This window comes from Rhynchophorus ferrugineus, unplaced genomic scaffold, assembly GCF_030347505.1.
Source record: "Rhynchophorus ferrugineus isolate W39M unplaced genomic scaffold, kcgeb_rfMv2 rfM10, whole genome shotgun sequence".
Taxonomy (NCBI): domain Eukaryota; kingdom Metazoa; phylum Arthropoda; class Insecta; order Coleoptera; family Curculionidae; genus Rhynchophorus; species Rhynchophorus ferrugineus.
Genome location: NW_027472589.1, coordinates 16488509 through 16510475, shown reverse-complemented (window position 1 = coordinate 16510475; position 21967 = coordinate 16488509). Strand labels below are relative to the sequence as shown.

General features: G+C 33.7%; 2 protein-coding genes across 4 annotated transcripts in view; both read right to left on the bottom strand.

Annotated features, from left to right (window-relative positions):
* Positions 1-357: 357 nt before the first annotated feature.
* On the bottom strand, positions 358-7315 carry CTCF (transcriptional repressor CTCF). 2 transcript variants are annotated; one of them, XM_076415537.1, is made up of 12 exons: positions 7079-7315; positions 6422-6584; positions 5633-5844; positions 5334-5511; positions 4665-5273; positions 4453-4607; positions 4247-4395; positions 2693-2811; positions 2517-2629; positions 1055-1250; positions 868-998; positions 358-808 (listed from the first exon to the last, which is right to left on the bottom strand). In XM_076415537.1, exons 2-12 carry the CDS (start codon positions 6549-6551, stop codon positions 752-754), a joined length of 2049 nt encoding a protein of 682 aa, XP_076271652.1. In that variant the 5' UTR covers positions 6552-6584; positions 7079-7315; the 3' UTR covers positions 358-751. The 2 variants fall into 2 exon arrangements, with proteins under 2 accessions (XP_076271652.1, XP_076271653.1); XM_076415538.1 differs by lacking the exon at positions 7079-7315 and adding an exon at positions 6646-6965.
* Positions 7316-7968: 653 nt separating this feature from the next.
* The window catches only part of Awh (LIM/homeobox protein arrowhead), a 100254-nt gene continuing 86255 nt past the window's right edge, over positions 7969-21967 (bottom strand). Inside the window, exons 3-6 of one of the 2 annotated variants that reach the window (XM_076415546.1) lie at positions 13905-14122; positions 12861-13100; positions 12689-12807; positions 7969-8282 (exon numbers count right to left, since the gene is read on the bottom strand). In XM_076415546.1, coding sequence (XP_076271661.1) covers positions 12737-12807; positions 12861-13100; positions 13905-14122 — 529 coding nt within the window. In that variant the 3' untranslated portion in view covers positions 7969-8282; positions 12689-12736. The remainder of the gene's footprint in view (positions 8283-12688; positions 12808-12860; positions 13101-13904; positions 14123-21967) is intronic. The other variant, XM_076415545.1, reaches the window with a different exon arrangement.

Genomic DNA, 21967 nt, shown 5'->3' with positions numbered 1-21967 from the left:
GTGTTTTATTTAAAATTTTTACGTATTAATTATGTACCTTGGGCTCTTAATATAATAGTCTATTAATTTAAAATTTCAAATTAAAAAAAAACAAAAAATGTATCTTTATTGTATATTTTTTCGACATTCCAAAAATTCATTTAAAATTTTATTAAAATAATTATTATTATAACTAATATACGGAATTGTTTAAATAATTTAAACCCCGTTCACCGATTTCCTGGTTAATATAGCAATAACAAGGGTATATTTTGAAAGAATTTGTAATTGAAATTGATGCTCGTTTTGTAGAAGATTTTCGGGACAAAGTTCGAAGTCTTAACGCCTTTTGGCAAATGGGTTTTAGACAAAAAGACGAATTGTTTTATCTTTTATTTATAATTACAAAAACAATTAAACAGAAGCATAATGCAATATCATTATATACAATAAAGGGTTCTTTAAAAAGAACAAATCCTAGAAGTTTAGAAACTAAAGAAAGGTATTTACAAATGTAAAATTACTAAACATCTTAGTTTAAAAATATACATACATGATGCAATTTTTTTTGTATCACATAAAAAGTGCAATTTTGACTCTCTCCTTTTGGTCATGGGACTAACAAACATATAGTAACAGAAACACCAGAGAATGATGACAGTACCCGATTGTTTTGCGCCTGTTGTTCAACAATCAGCGGCAATTTGTACTAGGTAAAGAAATGTTAGGACAATTATTACGTATTTTCTTCATTATTCTATAGACTGATGACTCAGTCCATATTCGACAGTAAGGTCAAGGTCTCGCGTTGGTCATCCTCTTCTTCTTCCTAGATTAATTAAAAAAATTAAATAAAAACTCAGACGTTAATTTATGAAAAAAACTTACATCAAAACCGAAGCAGTTTTGCATATCCGACTCGGTACTTTGCATCATTGGTTTCTTCTCATCATCGTCACCGCCTCTCTTCTGAACCCGCCGAACTGATTGTAAAGCTTTGATGACATCTTCGTCCAATTCTGAAAGGAATAGAATATGAAAATGATCGGTCAAAAACACAGTCGTATCATTTTACCTCCATCTTGCATAACGCCATCCATGCCGACAATGCCATCGCTGTTTTCTGGTCCGACCACCATTGCTTGTTCCTCACCTTCAGCCAACTGGATCACTTCTAACACAACGTATTGTTGCCCATCGGAACCTTCTACCGCCATCATATCAATCTCTTCTTCCTCGTCCGATGCCAATCCTGGGCCAATTACTTCGACCTAAACAAATTCATATTAAAGCCTAGCATTAGATATGTTATTTCGGAAGCAAGACTCTAAGTATATTCAATATAAGGAAGAATGTGAGGTTATAAGTGGAACATTCTGATACAATGTACCCCCCCCCCAAATCAAAAGTTGCAGCTAGTTTTTTTTCTTCGGTCACTCTCATAAAATTATTGTACAGGTCTTGCAACCCCCATGACCTTCCTGGTCTTTTATTTTTACAACAAAGTAATGCTGGTCTAAATAGTCTTTACAATAATGTGGTAATATACCCAAGAAATGTTACTTTACCACGATTTACGAATTAGATTGTATATTTTTATGACATCATATAAACATTTTGTTTTCGACAATGTTTGCACACAATTCAAATTAGAAATTAAGTTTACAGTCTATAAACATCTAATTTGTTTAACAATGTAATATGTGCTGCTCCCAAAGACAAACTCTCAAGGAAATAAAGTGACTGATAAATATTAGTGATCCTCATAATGACTTCTGTTAAGCTCTGACAATTTGTTGTTGATCCCAAACTTAAATAATAAGCCGGATTTTACAGACCTATTTTGCTGCTACCTGCAATATCAATATTGTTTGAGGAACTGCTGATAAAACGTATTAAACCTCTTTTAGAAATACCAGATTTCCAGTTTCGATTTCGAAATCACCACTCGATAATCGACCAAGTGTATACAGGAACAGCGGTTATTGAAAAGGCATTCGAACAAAAGAAATACCGCTTTGCAACATTCCTGGATGTATCACAAGCTTTTGACCAGGTATGGCATTTGGGATTAATCTACAAAATTAGCAAATTGCTACCGCCAATGAAAAAATAGTGTTTCAGTTGGAGTTCCACTTGGGACTACCCATATAACTGCTCTATACTGCTGATGTCCCAACAAAATAACCGGTACTTGAAACATTTGCCGACGACACAGTTATCATGTTAAAAGATGTATCTCTCCCTAAGGATGTAGAAAAAGTACAAGTAGCGGCCGACAAGATCTACAAATGGACTAGAAACTGTATCTGACAATGTTAATTTTGCGTTGAAGCGAAATGACAAAACCTAATTAAATCAATTGACGGATGCCCGATTCCTTAAGCAGAATCTCCTAAATACCTCGGAATGCATCTCAATTGTAGGTTATATTGGAAACATCATGTTAGAAAATCACTCTTTTATTCACTCTGTACCGTTTTCTAAGAGTCAATATGATAAAAATGTTTGCTGTTAAACTCGTCTCTAATACATACCTGTTGACCGTCAATCATCTGCACTTTCTTTAGTCTGCCCAACTTCAACTCCAACTGCTGTTTCTGTATTTGCGGATCTGGATCGTGGGCAGCCATATGCCGAATTAAATTACCTAATGAAAGTAAGAAAGAAAGCAAATGAATAAGTCGTGTGTAAACTAAATGAACTAGCAAACCTTTATGGGTGAAAGCTCTAGAGCACTCTGGACATTCGTGAGTTTTTTCTCTCGGGGTAGGAGGTATGTACTCTGGATTGTGGTAGAGGTTTTGATGTCTCTTGAGCAACTGTTTTTGTCTGAACAAAAGAAGCATTAAATATTAATATGTGAACAAATACACAAAACGTTATTAATTGTTTTCTAATAATTTTATATTTTTTAAATGTTGTAAAACAATACAAGCAAGCGTGAACGTTCAAAGACAATTGCAACTTCTATATTAGGGTATTCAGTATTGAAAACTTCTGGATTAAACCTGAGAAATCCTGGACTTTTTGGGAATGACAAGAAATAAGTCATTTTGTCAGCCATCTTGATTGTTGGCAGATAAAAAACGGGGCAATTTTACATTTTGTTTCATAGTAGCGCAAGTAATGATGGGGTTATAATAGTTTGAATAAAACTGTTATTCAATATGAAGATTTGAGCAATTCAGAATCAGTCGATAAGTAATAACAGCCATGCCAAGACGTTTTTCTCTGAATCATGATATTTTTATGGCATGCTTAATATGAAATAACTTCTTATAGGGACGTAGCAAATTAATTGGGCGAACCTACAGCTACACCCTGAGAAGTTATTCAGAACGCCAGGAATTTTTGAAATAATCAATCACCTGAAGTAACAAAGTGATCTGCAGTAAAAGAACAGTTATGTATAAGGATAATTGAAAAGTTAATATTATTTATTGTTTTTGTGGTGTTGTTGGAGCTATTCATAGATTTATAAAGTATCAAAATATAATGTACTTATTTCAGTTAAAAAAATGTGTTTTAATTCACCTGCATTTGTAAATTGATATGCAGTAAATAGAAAATATATTAAATTACTAAAAAGTAAAGGCAGTTTTATAATAAGATTTTTATCTTACTTAAACTCAATAGGATAATAAATACTTTTATGCTTTTTTTTTAAGTTGACTTGAAATAATAGTAATCCGCCTTAGTTTCAGGTTGTCTGTGATCACCAAAGATAAATACATGATACTTAGGTTATATCCAAGGTTACCATTAGCAAAATTTTTACAGTAAAGTGTGAAAATAGCTAAATTTTAGAAGGCTGTAGCTATCACTGTTTGAGAAGCCCATTAAAGATCTTACCATAAATATATGTGTTGGTCAATTTTCTTGTGAAGTAAGAAACATTTCAAGGCAGACAAGTTACAACATAAAATTGCACCATCATTTAACTTTTGATGAATTACGATGAAAATAGAAATGAAAATAGATGAAAAAAGATAATCAAAACACTTTGTTACATGTAAAATAGCTGCTTATCATTTTTTCAACTATATTTTTAGACATTTTTTATCAGTTTTCTCTTACAAACACTAAGTAGAATTAAGTCTCCTAGTTTAAAATTCCCCTTAGAAATGGAGAGTTTTAAACTCACCTGAGAAATTATTGAAAAACTGAACCCATTAAAATAAATTCAAAAAATTAAAAGCAAAAAATATACTCTTCTAGAAAGGAAACAGTCGATTGAATTTTGGCAACAGAAACATCCACTAACCTAAAAGTATGATCACAAAGGTCGCATTCGTAAGGTTTCTGATCGGTGTGTATCAACATGTGGGATTCCAGGTGTCTGGCTGATATAGACGCATAAGGGCATAGATCACACTTGAAGCATTTCTCTCCTTCGTGGGATTTATTGTGCAACTGTCAAAAAAAAGAGTGAATATTATATCAATTCAGATAAAAATTGACCTTGATTACCTTGTAACTATATCTGTCAGGGAAGGTTTTACCACACCTCTTACATTTCAGTGGCTTATCTGAGGTATGCAGCTTCTGAACGTGAATTCGTAGGTCGGTTTTTCTACCGCATGTGGTGGGACACAGTTCACATTGAAAGACGGGTTTATCCCCGACTAAAATTGCGATGAATCAGTGTAAACTTTGAAGTGAGTTATTAAACGAAAACTTACTGTTATGGATTAGTTTATGAGCCTTCAAACTGTTGCTCTGGGTAAAACGAACGCCGCATATGTCGCACTCGTATGGCTTTTCGCCGGTGTGGATCCGCAAATGTCGTTTTAGCTTGAAAGTATCAGGACTAGCATAGGTACAATGAGGACATTGATATGGTCTCTCGCCGGTATGGCATCGAATGTGCCTCTTCAGCTTTGACAATTCCACGCTGGCATAATCGCACTCCGCACATTTATGAGGTTTTTCGTGGGTGTGCCGGTATCTAATGTGTCTCACCAGCTCACCTGATGTCGTGAACGCCGCCTCGCAGTACTTGCAAGCGTGCGGCTTGGTACCTGTATGAGTATTGACGTGATTCTGCAGAGAAGCCAGCGTTTTGAAACCCCTCTCGCACACGCTACATTTATGAGGTCTCTCCTCCGAATGTGACTTCATATGCCTCGAAAGCAGGTATCTTTTGGAACTGGTGTAGTTACAGTAATTACACATGTGGGCTTGAGAAACGCTTTGCGATTTCCTAGGCACGACTTTCACGATCTTGGACTTATCATCCTCCGCGTCTGAATCCATTTGCACGCTCCCATCTTGATCGTCAAAATCATAAACTACAAAAAACACCGTATTCTTATTTCGTCACATTTTCATTGTAATAAGTCAACTTTTACCAGCCATATCTTGTTCCTCGTCATTTTGCTCCTCATCCTTCATGTCTGGGTCCTGCACGATGAGCACATAACTAAGCTCTCCAGAATTTGTGTCCGTGGGTACCACGGTGACCCGCTGAAAAGCATTACCCGAATTGATCAGTATCTGGTTGGTGTCGCTATTGGACCCGGATCCATGCTAAAATGTCATAATTTATTAGAGCGTATACCTGAAAAGGTATATTTCCATGTCAATTTTTAATCAACATGTCAAAATTATTAGTTTAATCTCTTCCTCAAACAAGAAGCTCTGCACTTACTTCTTCGTGTTCATCACTGGGTTCGCTTTCGTCGTTCTCATGATTAATTATGAACTCTTCGCCTTCCTCTGATGTTGCCTGTTGTGGCAGTGCTGACATTACAGTCATGACAGGTTGAGAGTCACCCTTAGCTTGGAAATAATAGTGCCCCGCTTGATCCACAAAGTAAGTCCCTTCATCACCATCATTTTCTCCATCTTGGTCATCTCCACCTTAAAAACAGTCTAGTTAAGGGCGGAATATCACAGAAAAAAAGTATAAATGAATGCTTGGCCATTTATTAAAGAAGGAAATTCCAGCTCTGATGATGGAGGTCTTTATCAGAGTCCGAAATGGTAAGGGTTAAATACATTAATATGAAAATTAAAACATGCAAGCAGTTTCCAACCGTTTCAGCTCGCTTTTGCCAGAAAATACAAATATAAAATGTGGCCAGCGATGATACTAGGAGATGCACAATTTATAGAAGGTTGTAGAATATATTTTTTTAGAAGCAAAGATATTGTGGATGTTCCCTGGGCAAATGTGCTGAAAGATTTTGAATTATTGTTAGAAAATGAGATAAGTTTTAAAAGAAACGGAATATTTAAAAAAGGGGTTGTACAAGATATTTATATGGAAGGGAACAGCCCTGTTCCAATATTTCATGTGGAATGTAAAAATGCAATAACTTATAATGTGCCATTTTACAATGTTTTTTTGAATACTACACAAGCTAATTTAATATTATCACCTGGAAAATTAGGAAGCACTACTAGTTTGTTCTCAATAAAAACAAATACTACTTACTTGCGTTTGCTTGTATGTTATTGTCCCCAATTTCTTTTTGGAACCCAGCCAAATACGATTGTATTTCAGTGACATTTTCCGATGTATCTTCGAGTTTAATTGTTGTTCCTTCAGGAAATTGCGCAGACATATTGATAGTTTCTTGATTTGAAAAACAATTACCCTGAAAATAACATAAACTCAAAATAGAGTTAAGTTAGATTATTAATGTTAAGAATAATTACGTAATACTGTTTTGAGAAAGTCAATGTATTTTTTATATTTATAAAGATATAAAAGATACTTCAAGGAAACCATAAATTTGTATTGTATATGATAGTTATAATTTGAAAATTCCCTCCAAAATTGTGGCCAGACAAACCACAGAATAATTCGATATGGGACAACGACAGTCGCCATTTTCCCTTATAATAAGCAGATGCACGTGTATCCACCCCATATGCTTCCATTTCAGCACTTAAATGTTCTAAACTTTTTTTATAAACCCGATAATTTTATTAGTATTAATTCTAATTTCGAAGTTGGGCATTTCCTTTACGAAATGTAGGGGGCATTTCAACAAAAATTTCGTGAAATTAGCACGTATGGCGCTGTCATCAATATTATCAAAATGGATGACTTTGTGCTTGTGCTGTTCGGTGTTTCCATGTTTCTTACCTTTCTATGGCCCTCAAATTATCGAAAACATCACAAAAATACTGCAAAACTACAACTCAACTTGTGCAAAATCGTTTTTTCACTCTAAACACTAGTAAACACGACTAAAACGGAAATAATTCGTCACCTATTTAACTCCAGAAATGCCCTGTGAGGGCGTAGTTCGACCGAGCGTCTATTTTAGGAAAACAGAGATGGCGAGGCCAGCGCGTCGGTCATATCGGAAATCGGCCTTCATCGGTATTGGACTGGCACATGCGCAATGTCAGCACGAAGAAGTCGGGTACTGTCAAATTTAGCGCGCTAAATTCAAAAGTTGCTTTCTAGCACGAATTAATTTCTTTTTACAATATTAACAAGCAAATCTCCATTTTCTTATATTATAATATTGTTTATATTTTAGGTTTTCATTTTAACTTTTCGATTCAAAATTTGAATGGTTGTTTAAATTTTTTTAAAATTAAAATATGTGATAAATAACATTTATTAAAGTTAAATTTTTCGTTTTTTACTAATCGTATTGAATATGAAATGTGATATACTGAATATAAAATAAATATATATTGAGAGATTATATAATACTCACAGCGTTTAAATATTGGTTTCGTTTATTTGTTTATTGACCTAATAGATGTAGATCTTAATTGCATCAAATGCTACAGAATATTAAATATTGCTGTTTTCCTGATTCTTATTTATTTAAAATAAGCAGTTTCATACTTTTTGAGATACTTCTTTCATTACATATATTACAGCAGCCAGACTATTTTCCACATTAATATTATTGATTGTTATTGTTATTGACTTTTCTAATTTTATTTCAATTAAGATTGAATTATATTGTCAAAATTGTGGCGAATGCGCAAGGCGATGAATGAGACCAATATGTATGCTTTATAATTTTTTTTTATTACTTACTTAAATTTTACAACAATAATTTAAATAATGGACAACTTGTAGTTTAACATAATATGCGCATAAAATATTACAAGTACAAAGTACCATATACACACATCACTTAAATTAATATACATTGTTGGGTATTAGAAATACCGTTCTTCATAAAATAAATAAAACATATTTAACATTGAATGATATTTACAGTAATAAGTTGAGTATATTTACAATATATCTATATCGGTTTAAACTTCACTCTGCATGCAGTGCAATGAAGATTCCTGGGAGAGATCGTCTAGTGCTGAATCTGAAAAGGAAACAGAAAGTATTATTGTTATTAAATTAAAAATTAGTACCAGTTCTTATTATCTCTCATGCATTTAAGTGAAAATAGTTGTGAATATATACATATTTTATGTGAATATTTTATGGTGACTAGATCTGAGATTTCATGTATCGATCAACTTTGATTAAGAGCATCATAGCATAGAAATGATTTTTGTTAATTGTATAATATCTATTGAGTATATATGGTGGATGTTATAACGAAAGTACCTGATCTTACCCAGCCTACTTAGTGGGAGTATGAATGATATCATTTCCTATCATTAGATTTTATTGTGAGATTGGTGGTAGTTGATAGGTGAGATTCATGTCTGTGATGTTGAATGTTAAAGCTAGCCGGTGGTATATGCATTTAGAAATACTAAAATTTTTGTTTATTTAATAATAGGATATGTCTGAAATATTTTTTTAATAATCAGACTAAATCAGTTTGAAATCAGACTAAAAATCTAGGAGAGTTTGGAAATTAGGCCTTCATCGCCTAATTTTCGGTTTGTAAATACTAATTCTTAACAACTTATTCTTTAAAACCGAATTGAATGGTGGAGGAAGGAAGGTATTCAATTTCAATTTGGACTATGTGTAGAATATATAGTAGAAAAAAAAACGTTTTTTTGGATAACAACAATCGAATGTTATATTTGTTAAATCGCCCGTCGAGATAAGAAAGATTTTGCAAAGTAATTGGAAAAGATTACTAATCCCTTGAATTTTTAAAATATTGGAACGAATGTCTTATTATAATTCGAATTTTATTTATTGTATATAATAGGGAAAATATATATACATTTGTAACATTCCAGGAATGTATTTTACTTCTTAACTTAAATCATTATTCTTCTCCGAATAGTTATTAGCAACCAAGATACTATAATTAATGAGATATTTCATGAGACGATTCAAATACTCAAGAAAATACACAAATTGGCCGGTAGAAAATTCATGGGGCCGGCCAATAACTTCACTGGCAATCTCTTTAAGAAGGCTTTTGAAATTATCAATTTAAGGAGCTTTTTGGCAGAATATATGTTATTTAAAGATAGTTGCTTTTGTAGCTGTAATATGTCACGTACAACTTGAAAACGTTATGATTTAAATGAAAATACAGATATTTTTTTCAGAAAAGTTGTATCTATTGATGGGTATTTTGAGTGACTTTTTTGTAAATTTATAGCATATATGTCAATGATAAACACATCTCGCTCATTAATTCATAGTTAATTCAGCCTTATAGGCGACTAATTAACCGCACAGACTTGATTATTCGTCAGCGGACTCTTCACGCGGGCAGATTTGAATATTCTCGCAATATTTTACGTTAAAGTGTAGGTTTGAACATTTTCACACTCCATAAAATCCCCTAACCGGATTACGGTTGATTAATGCGAATGCTAATGCACGCTGCCGTACCTGAGGCGTTGTCACAAAAAAATCAAACTTTTCTTTTCTCTTCGCACGGGTCAAGAATGGTATTTGTACTAAGGCAACGTCAGTCGCTTATTAGTTGCCTCACTGTGAATATAACGAGCTTAAGAAGAGTGTGAATATCACTGTGAATTAATTTTATGGGATTCATGCTATTTATCTGCTATTTTGTTCTCGGCTCTAAAAATATTGAATTAGAATCGAACATCATCTACAAATTTATAAATCGGTAAACGTTGTTTTGGCGCCTATGCTTTGATACATTTTGAATCGCTGTTTAATATTTGTGATTACTGTGCTTAAAAATGCCGAAGCCATTAACTAAACAGTCGTCAGCGTTGCGTCATCGGTAGCTTCGAACAGGAACGAGATAATGGGGCCTTCTTTTGCCAATAAAATGAGTTACAAGAGGTAAGATACTATTAGATATTAAGTTGCTGCGATTTTATTGCAAATATTTTCAAACACTGTTAGAAAACATAAGATTAAAATGTGGTAAAGATAACCTACGAAGAGGTCTGATGGAACTTCTAGACATTGGGCCGCTCTTGATAAGATGCTAATAAAAAGAGTATAAAGATCACACAAATGGATGAAAAAAGTTGAAAGTTAGGATAACATTTGATTAGGTTTTGTTAGTCATAGAATTTTTTAATAGTTCATTGCAAATATATTGTTTTTCATGCTGGAAACGGGAATGATTTTATTCCTAGAGCAGAGTTAGTGTTTTCCTCGAAGTTCAATGGTGATTACCATGGAGGTATGAACCATAATATGTTATAGAACTTTACAAGGATAATGTAACATACCACAGCATGTTGGTGGAAAAGATCCTAATAAGCGAATCGACAAAGGCTGAATTAATGAATGGCTTGCAAAAGTTTTGAAAATGCTATGTCAAAAATATTTTAAATTGTTACTAGACATACATTTAAGAGCAGATGGCTGAAAAATATGACCACAGAGTATACGTCTTTCTCGCTATCACTGCATATTCAATACAAATTATTGATATCGATTGTAGCAAAGAATTATTGCAACAGATATGCAGCAAGAACTGCCTTGATATGTGTAAAGAAGAATAGTCTTAATCTAATATAGTCTAATTAAGATAGATTGAATGTAGATGTAGAATTAACGATAAATAGGAGGCGTTAGATAGAATAGGTATTAACAGTTTACTTATTGACTTGAATAGTGGCTAGAAGAGACAGCGCTTGAATGAAACTTTCGGGATGTGGGATTATGATATAATGCTGACAATTACCAAGACAGGGCGATGAGAGAAACAATACAATTAACAATTAAAAATCGGTATATAATTAATATAGGATAATTGTAGAAATGTGTACCGTAGAATGTGAAAGATTTATATGTAATATATGTGTACTGATTCTAAATGTCATGAGCATTAGGTTTGAATGTATAAAGAGAGAAGGAATATTAAATATTTTGCAGATATGATAAATGTTTTAGGGGGAATGCAGTGATTAAATTTAATTTTATCAAGAAAAATATACTGAAGAAACCAACGAAAAATACAGTGATATTACCGTTGAGAATTATAGACTGAACAATTATCGACTGTTAAGTAATTGACTATTCTTTACTATCGGCTATTTGTTAGTTGCTATTTTCGGTCTGACTGATTTGACTACATTTTACTATCGACTATTTCAGTTGAGTACTTTCAGTCGCTATTTTCGGTCTGACTAGTTTCATTCGATTGGTTTTTAACTAGTGTTGGCTACTATCAACTGAAACTGTTTAGTAATTGATTACTATCGGATGTTTGTCAGTTGCTATTTTCGGTCTGGACTGATTTGACTACATTTTACTATGACTATTTCAGTTGAGTACTTTCAGTCGATATTTTCGGTCTGACTGTTTCAGTAGTGTTGGGTACTATCAACTGAAACTGTTTAGTACTTTCAGTAGTTATTTTCGGCCCAACTAGTTTTATTCGACTGGTTTTTAACGTTTTGGCTTTGCCGTGCTAACCGCGACGTTAAAAATAATGTACCGAATTTACGCTCACATAGATTTATATGTAATATATTTGGTTTTATATTTTATTTGTACTATGATTATAATGGACATTAATACAACAGCATTTTAGAATTCAAGTTTTTAAGAATATTTATTAATGTAATAGGGGAAAACAACAACATTTTGATTGATAAATAAAAAAATAATTTTGACTGCATTGATGTTATCTTGGCAACTATTAGTTTTTATTGACTTCCCCTACTTTCTAGGTTTCTCGATATTTGTTCAAGCCTTTTGAATGTTAAAACTCCTTTCATTCAAGTTTCAACGAATAATATACTTAATGTATTTCAGATTAACAATAAATAAAATTACTATTATATTTAAAAAGGGTCGGTGAGTTGATAAAGATTTATTAAGAAAATACGATACAAATATTTAACTCAATAATGTTACATCATTCAAAATGAAACTGTTCTTTTGAACGTAATATAATCTAGCAATATTTTTTTTCCTTTTATTTCCCAAAATAAGTCCGAGAAGGAATACGTACACCTCCGTCTCATATCACGAATGGAAGAACGATCGAAGTGTGCATATGACTGAAATAGTAATTACTATTTTCAGTCTATCGACTAGTTTTGACTATCGACTAGTTTGACTGTTTTGTCACTATCGACTGAAAACGCCAGATATCAAAATGACTTGAAACACTGCAACAAAGGAAACAAGAACTAAACGTAAAATACGTTACATAGGTATACAGTTGTTGATGTTGGTGGATTACGCCTCCAGGGGATCTCACTACATAAAAAAACGCGCCTAGAACTTTACCCCATAGGTGGTATACATTTTGGTGACGTGAGTTCACTTTTTTTTTGGATAAGCTATTTATTTCTAACGATATTAAAAAAAAGTTGATGTTCTTTGATCGATGGCTGATGGTTGGCTTACCTGGTTGGGAAAATACGCTGTTTTTGTTTTGCTGCTGAAACGAGTAGGTCAGATGCAGATTAATGTGTCTTCCAAAGCCGTTCTCCTCTCGGCTGGTGTGCACTGAAATAGCAAGAAGACTACAGTTAAGCGATGGTAAGACACGCCGGCGCCTGGTTCGCCCGTCACTCACGTTGGTTCTTGGCCTTGCCGGTGTGCATGTGCTTCTTCTGTCGCGCTCGAGAGTTCTGGAACCACACCTGGGTCACCCGCTTGCTCAGCCCCGTGATCTGGGCTATCCGTTCCAGGTCCTGGCCGTCCGGGTTCGAGTCGAGCTGAAAATTCGCCTGCAACACCTGCAACTGCTCTTCGGTGAAGGTGGTCCGGACGCGTTTCGCCTTGTTCTTGTGGTAGCCGTCAGCGTCGCAACCATCTGTGACGAAAACAAACCAAATCTGTTTACGTAATTTTGTAAGACACACAGACAAAACAATTCAAATGGTACAGCGGCGAGTTTTTTTGTTGGTTTAGCGGTAAGTATTGTGGTACTTTTGAGTAAGTATGATTCTGAAACGTTATTCAGAGAAGAATTTCGCTTCTCTTCTACATTTTTATATTCTTTCTTATGGAAGAACATCTGTTTCGTGCGATAAGTATCTCTTTCTGCTATGGGATTATTTGTTTGTTGAGCGCCATTACACTTCTAGGATTCTACAATTGAAACAAAATACTTCTTTATTTTTTAAATATTTTTTATTGATTTAAAAGACATAATTTTTGGAGGAATGATACTCACTATTTTGGGGAAATAATTTCGATGATTAATTATATTATTTATATTATTATATTATTTATATTTAACTGATTTCCGAGATAAGTTCTCCAGGTCTGTTAGTAGATTTTGCTCGTATAAATTCATAATATTCCCTCTAAGTATATTTAGATAGCGGTAATCAGGGCCGAATTAGCCTATAAGCAAATTAAGCAGTGTCTTAGGGCATCAGTCTTGGTGGGTATCAGAAACAGCACCAACTTTATTAGTTTTGTTAGCGCCAAATGTACTTGTGGATACCGCTATCCACCAGCGTAGATTGCTGGCTGTTAATGACTGTTAAATTAGCGATAAATATGCTGATAAACTGATGATAAAATAAATATCATATGAGAGACTATATCATACTAAAAGAATCTAATTGTAACAAAGCAAGAAAATTACATTGTAGGTGAGGTATCTTACCATCAGAGGACGTTGTGCCACCATCCAAAGTCTCGAGGTAATGGGCTTTGCAGAGTACTCGGTCTTCGTGCAGGGCAAATTCCTCGCCAGTGGACAGCTGTCTATGGCACGCGGCGCAGGCGAAACAAGCCAAATGGTAGACGTGGTCCCGTGCTTTCCTTACCCAGTCGCTGGAGGAGATGCCTCGTAAACATACAGAACATTTCGCCCCAAAACTCCTAAAAAGAGATAAAATACGACGGTTTGAAATTGTTAAATGCATTTACTTAATAAAATGGATATTTAATTATAATTAATTTATTAGGTTTTTGCATGAATTTTATTTTATTTCTCGCTTATAAGTATTTTTAAGAAAAATTGGTACAATATATGTTAATTAAACATTTCTTGTGATTTTTTACAAGTTCTTCCTAAATTTCTGCAAACATGGGACCACTTGTCGAAAGGACTATGCTGATTTAGCAACGATCCGTCTTGCCAGTAAAATGCGTTAGAGAAATAGAATTTTTTACTGTTAAATACTAAGTTGATGCAGTTTTTATTGAAAATATTTTTATCTTGCTGCAGCTGCACTGAATATTAGTATCGACAGAGACACTGAAGTATCTCAAAAAATTAAAAATATAATCTTAGATTCACCGAAAAGAGACCGTCCTTATACCAAGGGGGCGACGAATCAAGATCAGCTTGATGCTACATCTATTGGAGATCAAATATATAAAAGCATGGAAACAGTAAATAGTGTTTTCAATATAAACAGAATTTAATATAAATATTTCGGAGAAGACCATTAACCTGGAAAATATCCATATAAAGTTCAACTCCACACACAAAAGGTCTATGGAACTTTTAGATATTGCTTTTAAAATAATACGATTTTTAAAAGCATATAATAAGATAAAGGAGGACCTATTATTTCAATTTATGTAAATAGATGAGACATGGATATTTCAGAATGGGACATTAGATGGCAAGATGTTAATAAAGATAGTGTTAAGACAACAAAAGTTGAAGGAAAAGGTAAACGTTGGAATAAAAATTGATTCGGTTTTTTTAGTCATAACATTTATTTATAATGCATTGCAGATATAATGTTTGTTCCTCATGCTGGAAACATGAATGATTTTATTTATGAAACAAAGCTACTGTTTTCTTTTAAGTTAATGGCCACTGTAAATGTATGAAGAGAGAAAGATAAATAATCCTGAAACTTTTTTGCAGGTATAGTAAATGCATCAGGGATAATGCAGTGAGTAAATCTTAGAAAGTTTTACCAAGAAAGGTGTATACAGGTAGTAACATTACAAACTAAGGAGAAATAGAGTGATATCAAAATGACTTAACAATGACTTAAAACAAAAAATAATTCCAAAAGGTAAATATGCTCTCTAATGAAACTAATATATTAGTTTATACTTGGATATACAGTTGTTAATTAGGTGGATTAAGGGGATACCGCTACATAAAAAAACGCTACTAGAACTCTATCTTGTATCTGATGTGGGAAAAAGTTCAATATAAGTATAGTGTATTCAAAGTTTTTTTGTACATACGTCATCAATATGTTTAATGTGTTGCCTGCCGCAATTTGTAAATTCTTTTCAGAATAAAAAATATATTCCTTCTCATTTTATTCTAGTTAAAAAGAGACATAATGCTGTCTGATTATTTCGAACACGTAAACGAATGTGCCTGTCAAAGTCGTCCGGTTGTAAGACGTATGTAAAATTCTTTAATTCTTGTAATAGTGATAAGAGGTTATAACCCTAACCTATAAACTATTGTGGCTGTATAATTACCTGTAGTTTTTAGATGTAATATAATTGTAAAATAAATTATATTTGATAACGTTTTTGTTAAATTATTTTATTTAGATTAGAATTTTGTTGTATATCAAAGCCCAATTGAACTGAAACTCAGAGTTGATGCGACAGTTTCACGTCACAAATTTAGACGACGTACGTACAACATAACCTTGAATAGACTATATGATAAAATACAACCCTAACCTACAAACCATTAAGATTGTATAATTAACTGTAATTTAAATCCTTCGCAATATAACCACTAGCCGTACTATAATGTTAAAATAAATTTTAACTTATACTTTTACATTATATACTTAAAATTTAATTGATTTTTGTCATTTTTGATTACATTTCTGTTTCATTATTTTATTTTTATTAGAATTTTGTTATATATTAAAGCCAAAATAAATTAAAACTCAGAGTTAACGCAGCAACATTGTGACGGTTTGGTGTCATCATCTCTGTTCGACTAGAGTTCACTGTTTTACTTATGGGACGATCGATTGCTGTTTCTCCTCTTACTCAATGGCAAGGAGAACGAGAGGAGCTGCCTTTATCTTTAGGACGTGAGCTGTCCTTTTTGATGGAAGATGAGGGATGGGATAGCTGGAGGTTGGTGGGCGGTTCGTTATCCGCACCTCTGAATATGGTTTGGTATTGGGGAGAGATTGGATTGTGTATATGTAGGGTAGGAGAATGACTTGCCGAAGCATCACCTCCCATCATATGAAGATATTAAAAATTGGGTTGGTTTATAGAAATATAGGAAAAGGCAATATTTTCAATAAAGTAACAGGTCAATTGAAAAATCCCCGGCCTGACACATAGATGGCATTACTAGAATTAAATCCATATGTTTTTTAGTTAGCCCTAACCCTCAAAAGATGCGTGTATAAATTTGACACCTGTTGGATCATTAGGAAGAAATTTCGGGTGTTTTTTCGTCGATATGTGACAATGGATGAAACATGGCACACGATGAACCCGCTCTACAGCGTGGGAAAGCGCAACAGTCGGCTGGCAAGGTTATGGCATCTGTATTTTGGGATGCACATGGAATAATTTTCACTGACTATCTTGAAAAAGGAAGGATCATCAACAGCGACTATTACATAGCGTTATTGGACCGTTTCAAGGACGAAATCGTCCGCATTTGAAGAAAAAGAAAGTGCTGCTTCACCAAGACAATGCACCGTGTCAAAAATCTATGAATTGGGTTTTGAATTGCTGTCTCATCCGTAGTATTCTCCAGATCTGACCCCCAGCGACTATTTCCACTCCTCAAATCTCAAAAGAATGCTCGCTGGCAAGAAATTATCGTCGAATGAAGAGGTGATCGACGAACTGAGCAAAGGACAAGTCGTACTATAAAAATGGTATCGAAAAGTTGGAAGGTCAATCAGTATATCACCCTTGAAGGGCATTATGTTGAATAAAAAAAACTAATTTTGACAAAAAAATGTGTTTTACTATGTTAGGCCAGAGACTTTATTATTGACCTGTTATGAGGTTCGATGGATAAAAATATGGATTGAACTAATTTATTCTCCCAACAATAAACCGAATATTAACGAGAACGTACATCTTGAAGACATTCCCATTGTTAATTATACCGCCGTCTCGGGAAACGAAGAGGAATTTGACGGAAAACAGACGTGGGCACCGTCCGTCGTAAAATGACTGTCGAAAATCGAAAACCGAAAGACACACAATGAAAACGAGCCCAGAAATCTGTTGTCAGTCAGTCACAGAAATATTATGACCGATACGATCGGAAACTTCCCAGATGGCGCGATACCGCCGCCTAAAACAAAAGCCTATCGATATCGGGCGGCCGGATCTCTTTGAGCGGTCGGCGTTTGCCGGTGCCGGTATTGCAGATCGGGAATGACTCGTCGGTATTGCAGCGGCCTGTTTGAACGGCCGGACCTCCGCCGCGAGCGCCTTCCCCGTTTTCGTTCGGCCGGGCACGAAAGATCGAGTGGACGGTCGGTCGCCGTAACGGTTCGCATCAATAAATCATTACGTTTCGCTTATCCAAGTGGAAACTGTTCGATTTCGGCATGATCGGGCCCATGATCCGTTTCGAATATCTCGATTGTTCACGAATATCAAATAGATTCGCGGTTTCTCCATTTTAAACATATCAGATTTGATACACGATTACTTTTTTATGTTAATGACGATGAAAGAAAATGGTGATCTGATAGAGGCGATAGTCATCATATCAACATCATTCACCCATTGCCGGCGCTTGGGGAAAGAGTCAGTTTCTCAACCAATACGCTGCTGTTATTAATGCTCAAGCTATATGGTTCTGTGGTGCGAACTATAACAGAACGAAAATGTCTTCCCAGCGAACATTCTTTTGAGATCTTAGAACAGGAAATAGTCGCTGGGAGCCACATCTGGAGAATACGGTGGATGAGGAAGCAATTCGACGCCCAATTCATGGGTTTTTGCCATCGTTTTCACTGACTTGTGACACGGTGCATTGTCTTGGTGAAGCAGCACTTCCTTTTTCTTCAAATGCGGCTGTTTTTCGGCGATTTCGTCCTTTAAACGGTCCAATAACGCTATGTAATAGTCGCTGTTGATGGCCCTTCCTTTTTCAAGGTAGTCAATGAAAATTATTCCATGCGCATCCCAAAATACAGTGTCTGCTATTTCATTCAATTTCAATTTACAACAACAGACTTCGGTGCTCATTTCACCACGTCTAAAGTTATCATACCAATCTTTCATGATTGATTTTCCTGGGACAGTGTCTGTAAACTCGGCATTAAGCCAAGATTTTGTTTCAACTGTATTTTTTCCCTTCAAAAAGCAATATTTTATCAACACGCGAAATTTCTTTTTATCCATTTTTTTCGCAATAACAAAAGTTGTTTCACTCAAAATATTATAATTCACAAACTAATGATCCGACAGCTGTCAAATTTATACACGCATCTTTTGAGGGTTCGGGCTAACTAAAAACATATGGATTTAATTCTAGTAGCGCCATCTATGTGTTAGGCCGGGAACTTTTCAATTGACCTGTTATCATGAAGTATCCTGGAAGCTTCAACATCTGTATTAGCGAATTCAGCATTGTCATAAGCGAATATCAGATCGATCAAGGTGTGTTAAAGACCTTTCGCATAAATGCATCTACTGTAACCGCTAACGTAACCATCGTAAGATGTCTGAAGGGAATATGTTCAACTTCCAAAGCCGCCCAAAGAAGTGCCATGGTATAGAGTTGAAAGCAGACCACAAATAAATAGAAATTAATTGTCAAACTAATTAGAAACAGAATATTAATAGCTATCTACATTACCAATTGAATCAAGAAATGATCAATCAACTTAAATACAATGAAATGTATATACATTCTACTGCTGTTGATAACCATTGTTTAGGAGTACTAAATAATCTCTTAGGGCAATCCAGCGAAATATTTGGGTATATAAACGAAATAAACAGAATTTTGTAATAACACGAATCTATGTTTTTTCTTGTTACACATTTTATTAACTGAATACATTTTAAGAGTAGTTTGAAGTTATGAGAGTACAATTAAATCATATAAGAATGCTAATTTTAAGCTAGGTTAAGTTCACATGAGAATATTGAGTGCTACTAATATTACATGACGTACAATGAACCTGCTTGGAGATGGAAAAGACAAAAGTTTTCTAACCAGTGTAGTTGAGTCAAATTATAAAATCAAAATTGATATTTGAAATACTTCGTAGTAGCATCGCCATAAGTATATATATATATATCAATACATATAACCAATATGTAAGAAGTATGAATTAAATTTGAGTTATATATATCAATATTTAATTCATACTTCTTACATATTGGTTATATGTATTGATTTACTACTATATTTTAATTTTTAATATATAATAATATACTTCTGATATTAGGGTGCAAAATTATTTAAGAATATATTTTGTCAGTCCATCACTTTAATATACCTTGAGGTTGTATAATAGGTATCCATAATTATGTAAACAAATAAATCTCCACCGTGCGAAAGACAAGAATAACTTATAGCATATACGTAATGTTAACCATATCTTGTAGAACCCTTGAAAATCTTGTATTCACCAGACTTTGATCTTCTTAATTACTACTTCTTTCACAATAATGGTTTGTTTAATTACTTATTGATAATAGGTAATAGTCAATATTCTTAAAAGTTTTGATGAAAAAGACAGGAATATATGTAGTCCTATTTATTGTAATATAAATTAAATAGATTATTACCTTATAATTATAGATATTGTTCGTCATCTGTCTAATTAATTTTGTTTCTTAAAGTTTTAAACATGCTTAACAAAATTTAATATAATTTAATGTTTTGAGGAATTCTAGATAACATCTAGAATTCCTCTAGATCTAGATAACATACTATATAGCAATGAACACATTTATAACTATAGTCTATTCAACGTTTTTTTGTATATACGTCATCAAGATGTTAATTGAATTGCCTGTCGCAACTTGTAAATTAGTTTTAGAAGCAGACAATATTTTCCTTCTCATTTTATTCTGGTTAAAAAGAGACACAATGCTGTCTGACTAGTTCGAACACGTAAACGTAAAAATTAGTTTGTCAAAGTCGTCCGGTTGTCATATATTCAGATTCAATTATTTTGGTGTAATTTTTATTCATCATGAAACCATAGCCGGCGCTTGAGAAGAGTGTTTACTTCTCAGGCAATACGCTGCTACTGGCGCCGCAGGACTTCAGGATGCAGGGCAGAGGAATATTCTTCTTGAAGTCTTGCTACAGTTGATCATCAACGACAACTGTTGTGGCCTGTGATAATGTTGGTGCATTTTTTAGATCACTTTCTATGGTATTGACCCATGCCTCCTTTGGAACAATTTGCTGAATTTTCTAAACAAAAAGTCGATTTTGCAATAAAAGTCCCTGAAGAATTCATACAAAAAAAGTCTAAAAACACACTCAAATATAATTAGAATGAGTTATAGGTTTTGACTGCTATTTTTTTAGAAATCTATCAATTAATTTTACTTTTGGGAGTTAAACAGAAATCGCTTACTAACCCGCGCTGTAACTTATTTTTTTTTCTCGAGAATAAAGAGGTCTTCGGCGAGGAGCATCGTTTTTACCATCATTATTGTTCGGTTTATCAAGGTGGTATTCTCCGCATCGTTCGACTGTCTAATAATAATAAATAAAAATCCGATATACCACACACGTAAGCAGAGATATAAACGTGGACATATTGTGCATCAGTGACTATTCGTTTTTCGATATTCATTTGTCATCCTCCTGAGACAACGGAGTGACATCCCATCGACTCATCCTCTTCGTAGGTTCTCATGAATTGTTGCAGGTTAACTCTGTATTGGTGAACCATTTATATATATATATATATATATTCATAGACATACAATATACAAACAACAAATAGAAAAGCTATATTATGAAATAATTTATTATAGATAGAAAAAACCTAATAGCAAAACATTAAAAATGCCTATAAAAATAAAAAAGTATCTTCAGTTTTATTTTTAGATGTCACTAGCCTTCTATAAAGCTTGGCATGACAACATCGTTCTTAAGCTATAGAAGGTGTTACCGAGTCAACAAACTCTCAGGTATTAAAATCTTACATCATATCCAGAATGTTTAGAGGCAAACAAGAGGAAGCATACTCTACAATAAAAACGGTTAAAACAGGTGTACTACAAGGAAATGTATTAGGGTCAATTATTTTCCTACTACAGGGCAGAGAAATATTCTTCTTTAAGTCTTGCTACAGTTGATTATCAACGACGACAACGAAAAAGCAACCCAAAAATTACAATAGGATAGTGACAATATAAATTGTTGGATCCAAATCTGGAAAATTAACCCAACTAAGTCTGTACATGTGCAGTTTACCTATAATCAGGCTGTACAACCATCAATAACAATAAATAATACTATTATAAATGACTCTTGATGCAAAATTTTGCTGGATATAAAACATGTTAAAAAGGAAAGACAATATCTGAAGTTGAAATATAGTAAAATATATGAGTTAACAGGAAGAAAATGACAATTATCAGTACAAAATAAATTACTATTATACAAGCAAATACTAAAACCTAAATGAACCTACGAAATTCATCTATGGGCATAAATAAAGTAGTTTCCCAGAATAAATTGCTAAGTGCACCTAGATAGTATTGGAATGATTATTTACACAGAAACCTTCAGATAATCATTTTGTTAATATCGAT

What these genes read in the sequence shown, in the direction of transcription:
- CTCF (XM_076415537.1), bottom strand. Translation starts at nt 6,551, where the DNA reads ATGTCTGCGCAATTTCCTGAAGGAACAACAATTAAACTCGAAGATACA. An exon ending in TAACATACAAGCAAACGCAA is followed by an intron (nt 5,845 to 6,421) that starts GTAAGTAGTATT and finishes ACTGTTTTTAAG; the next exon opens with GTGGAGATGACCAAGATGGA. An exon ending in CCAGTGATGAACACGAAGAA is followed by an intron (nt 5,512 to 5,632) that starts GTAAGTGCAGAG and finishes ATGACATTTTAG; the next exon opens with CATGGATCCGGGTCCAATAG.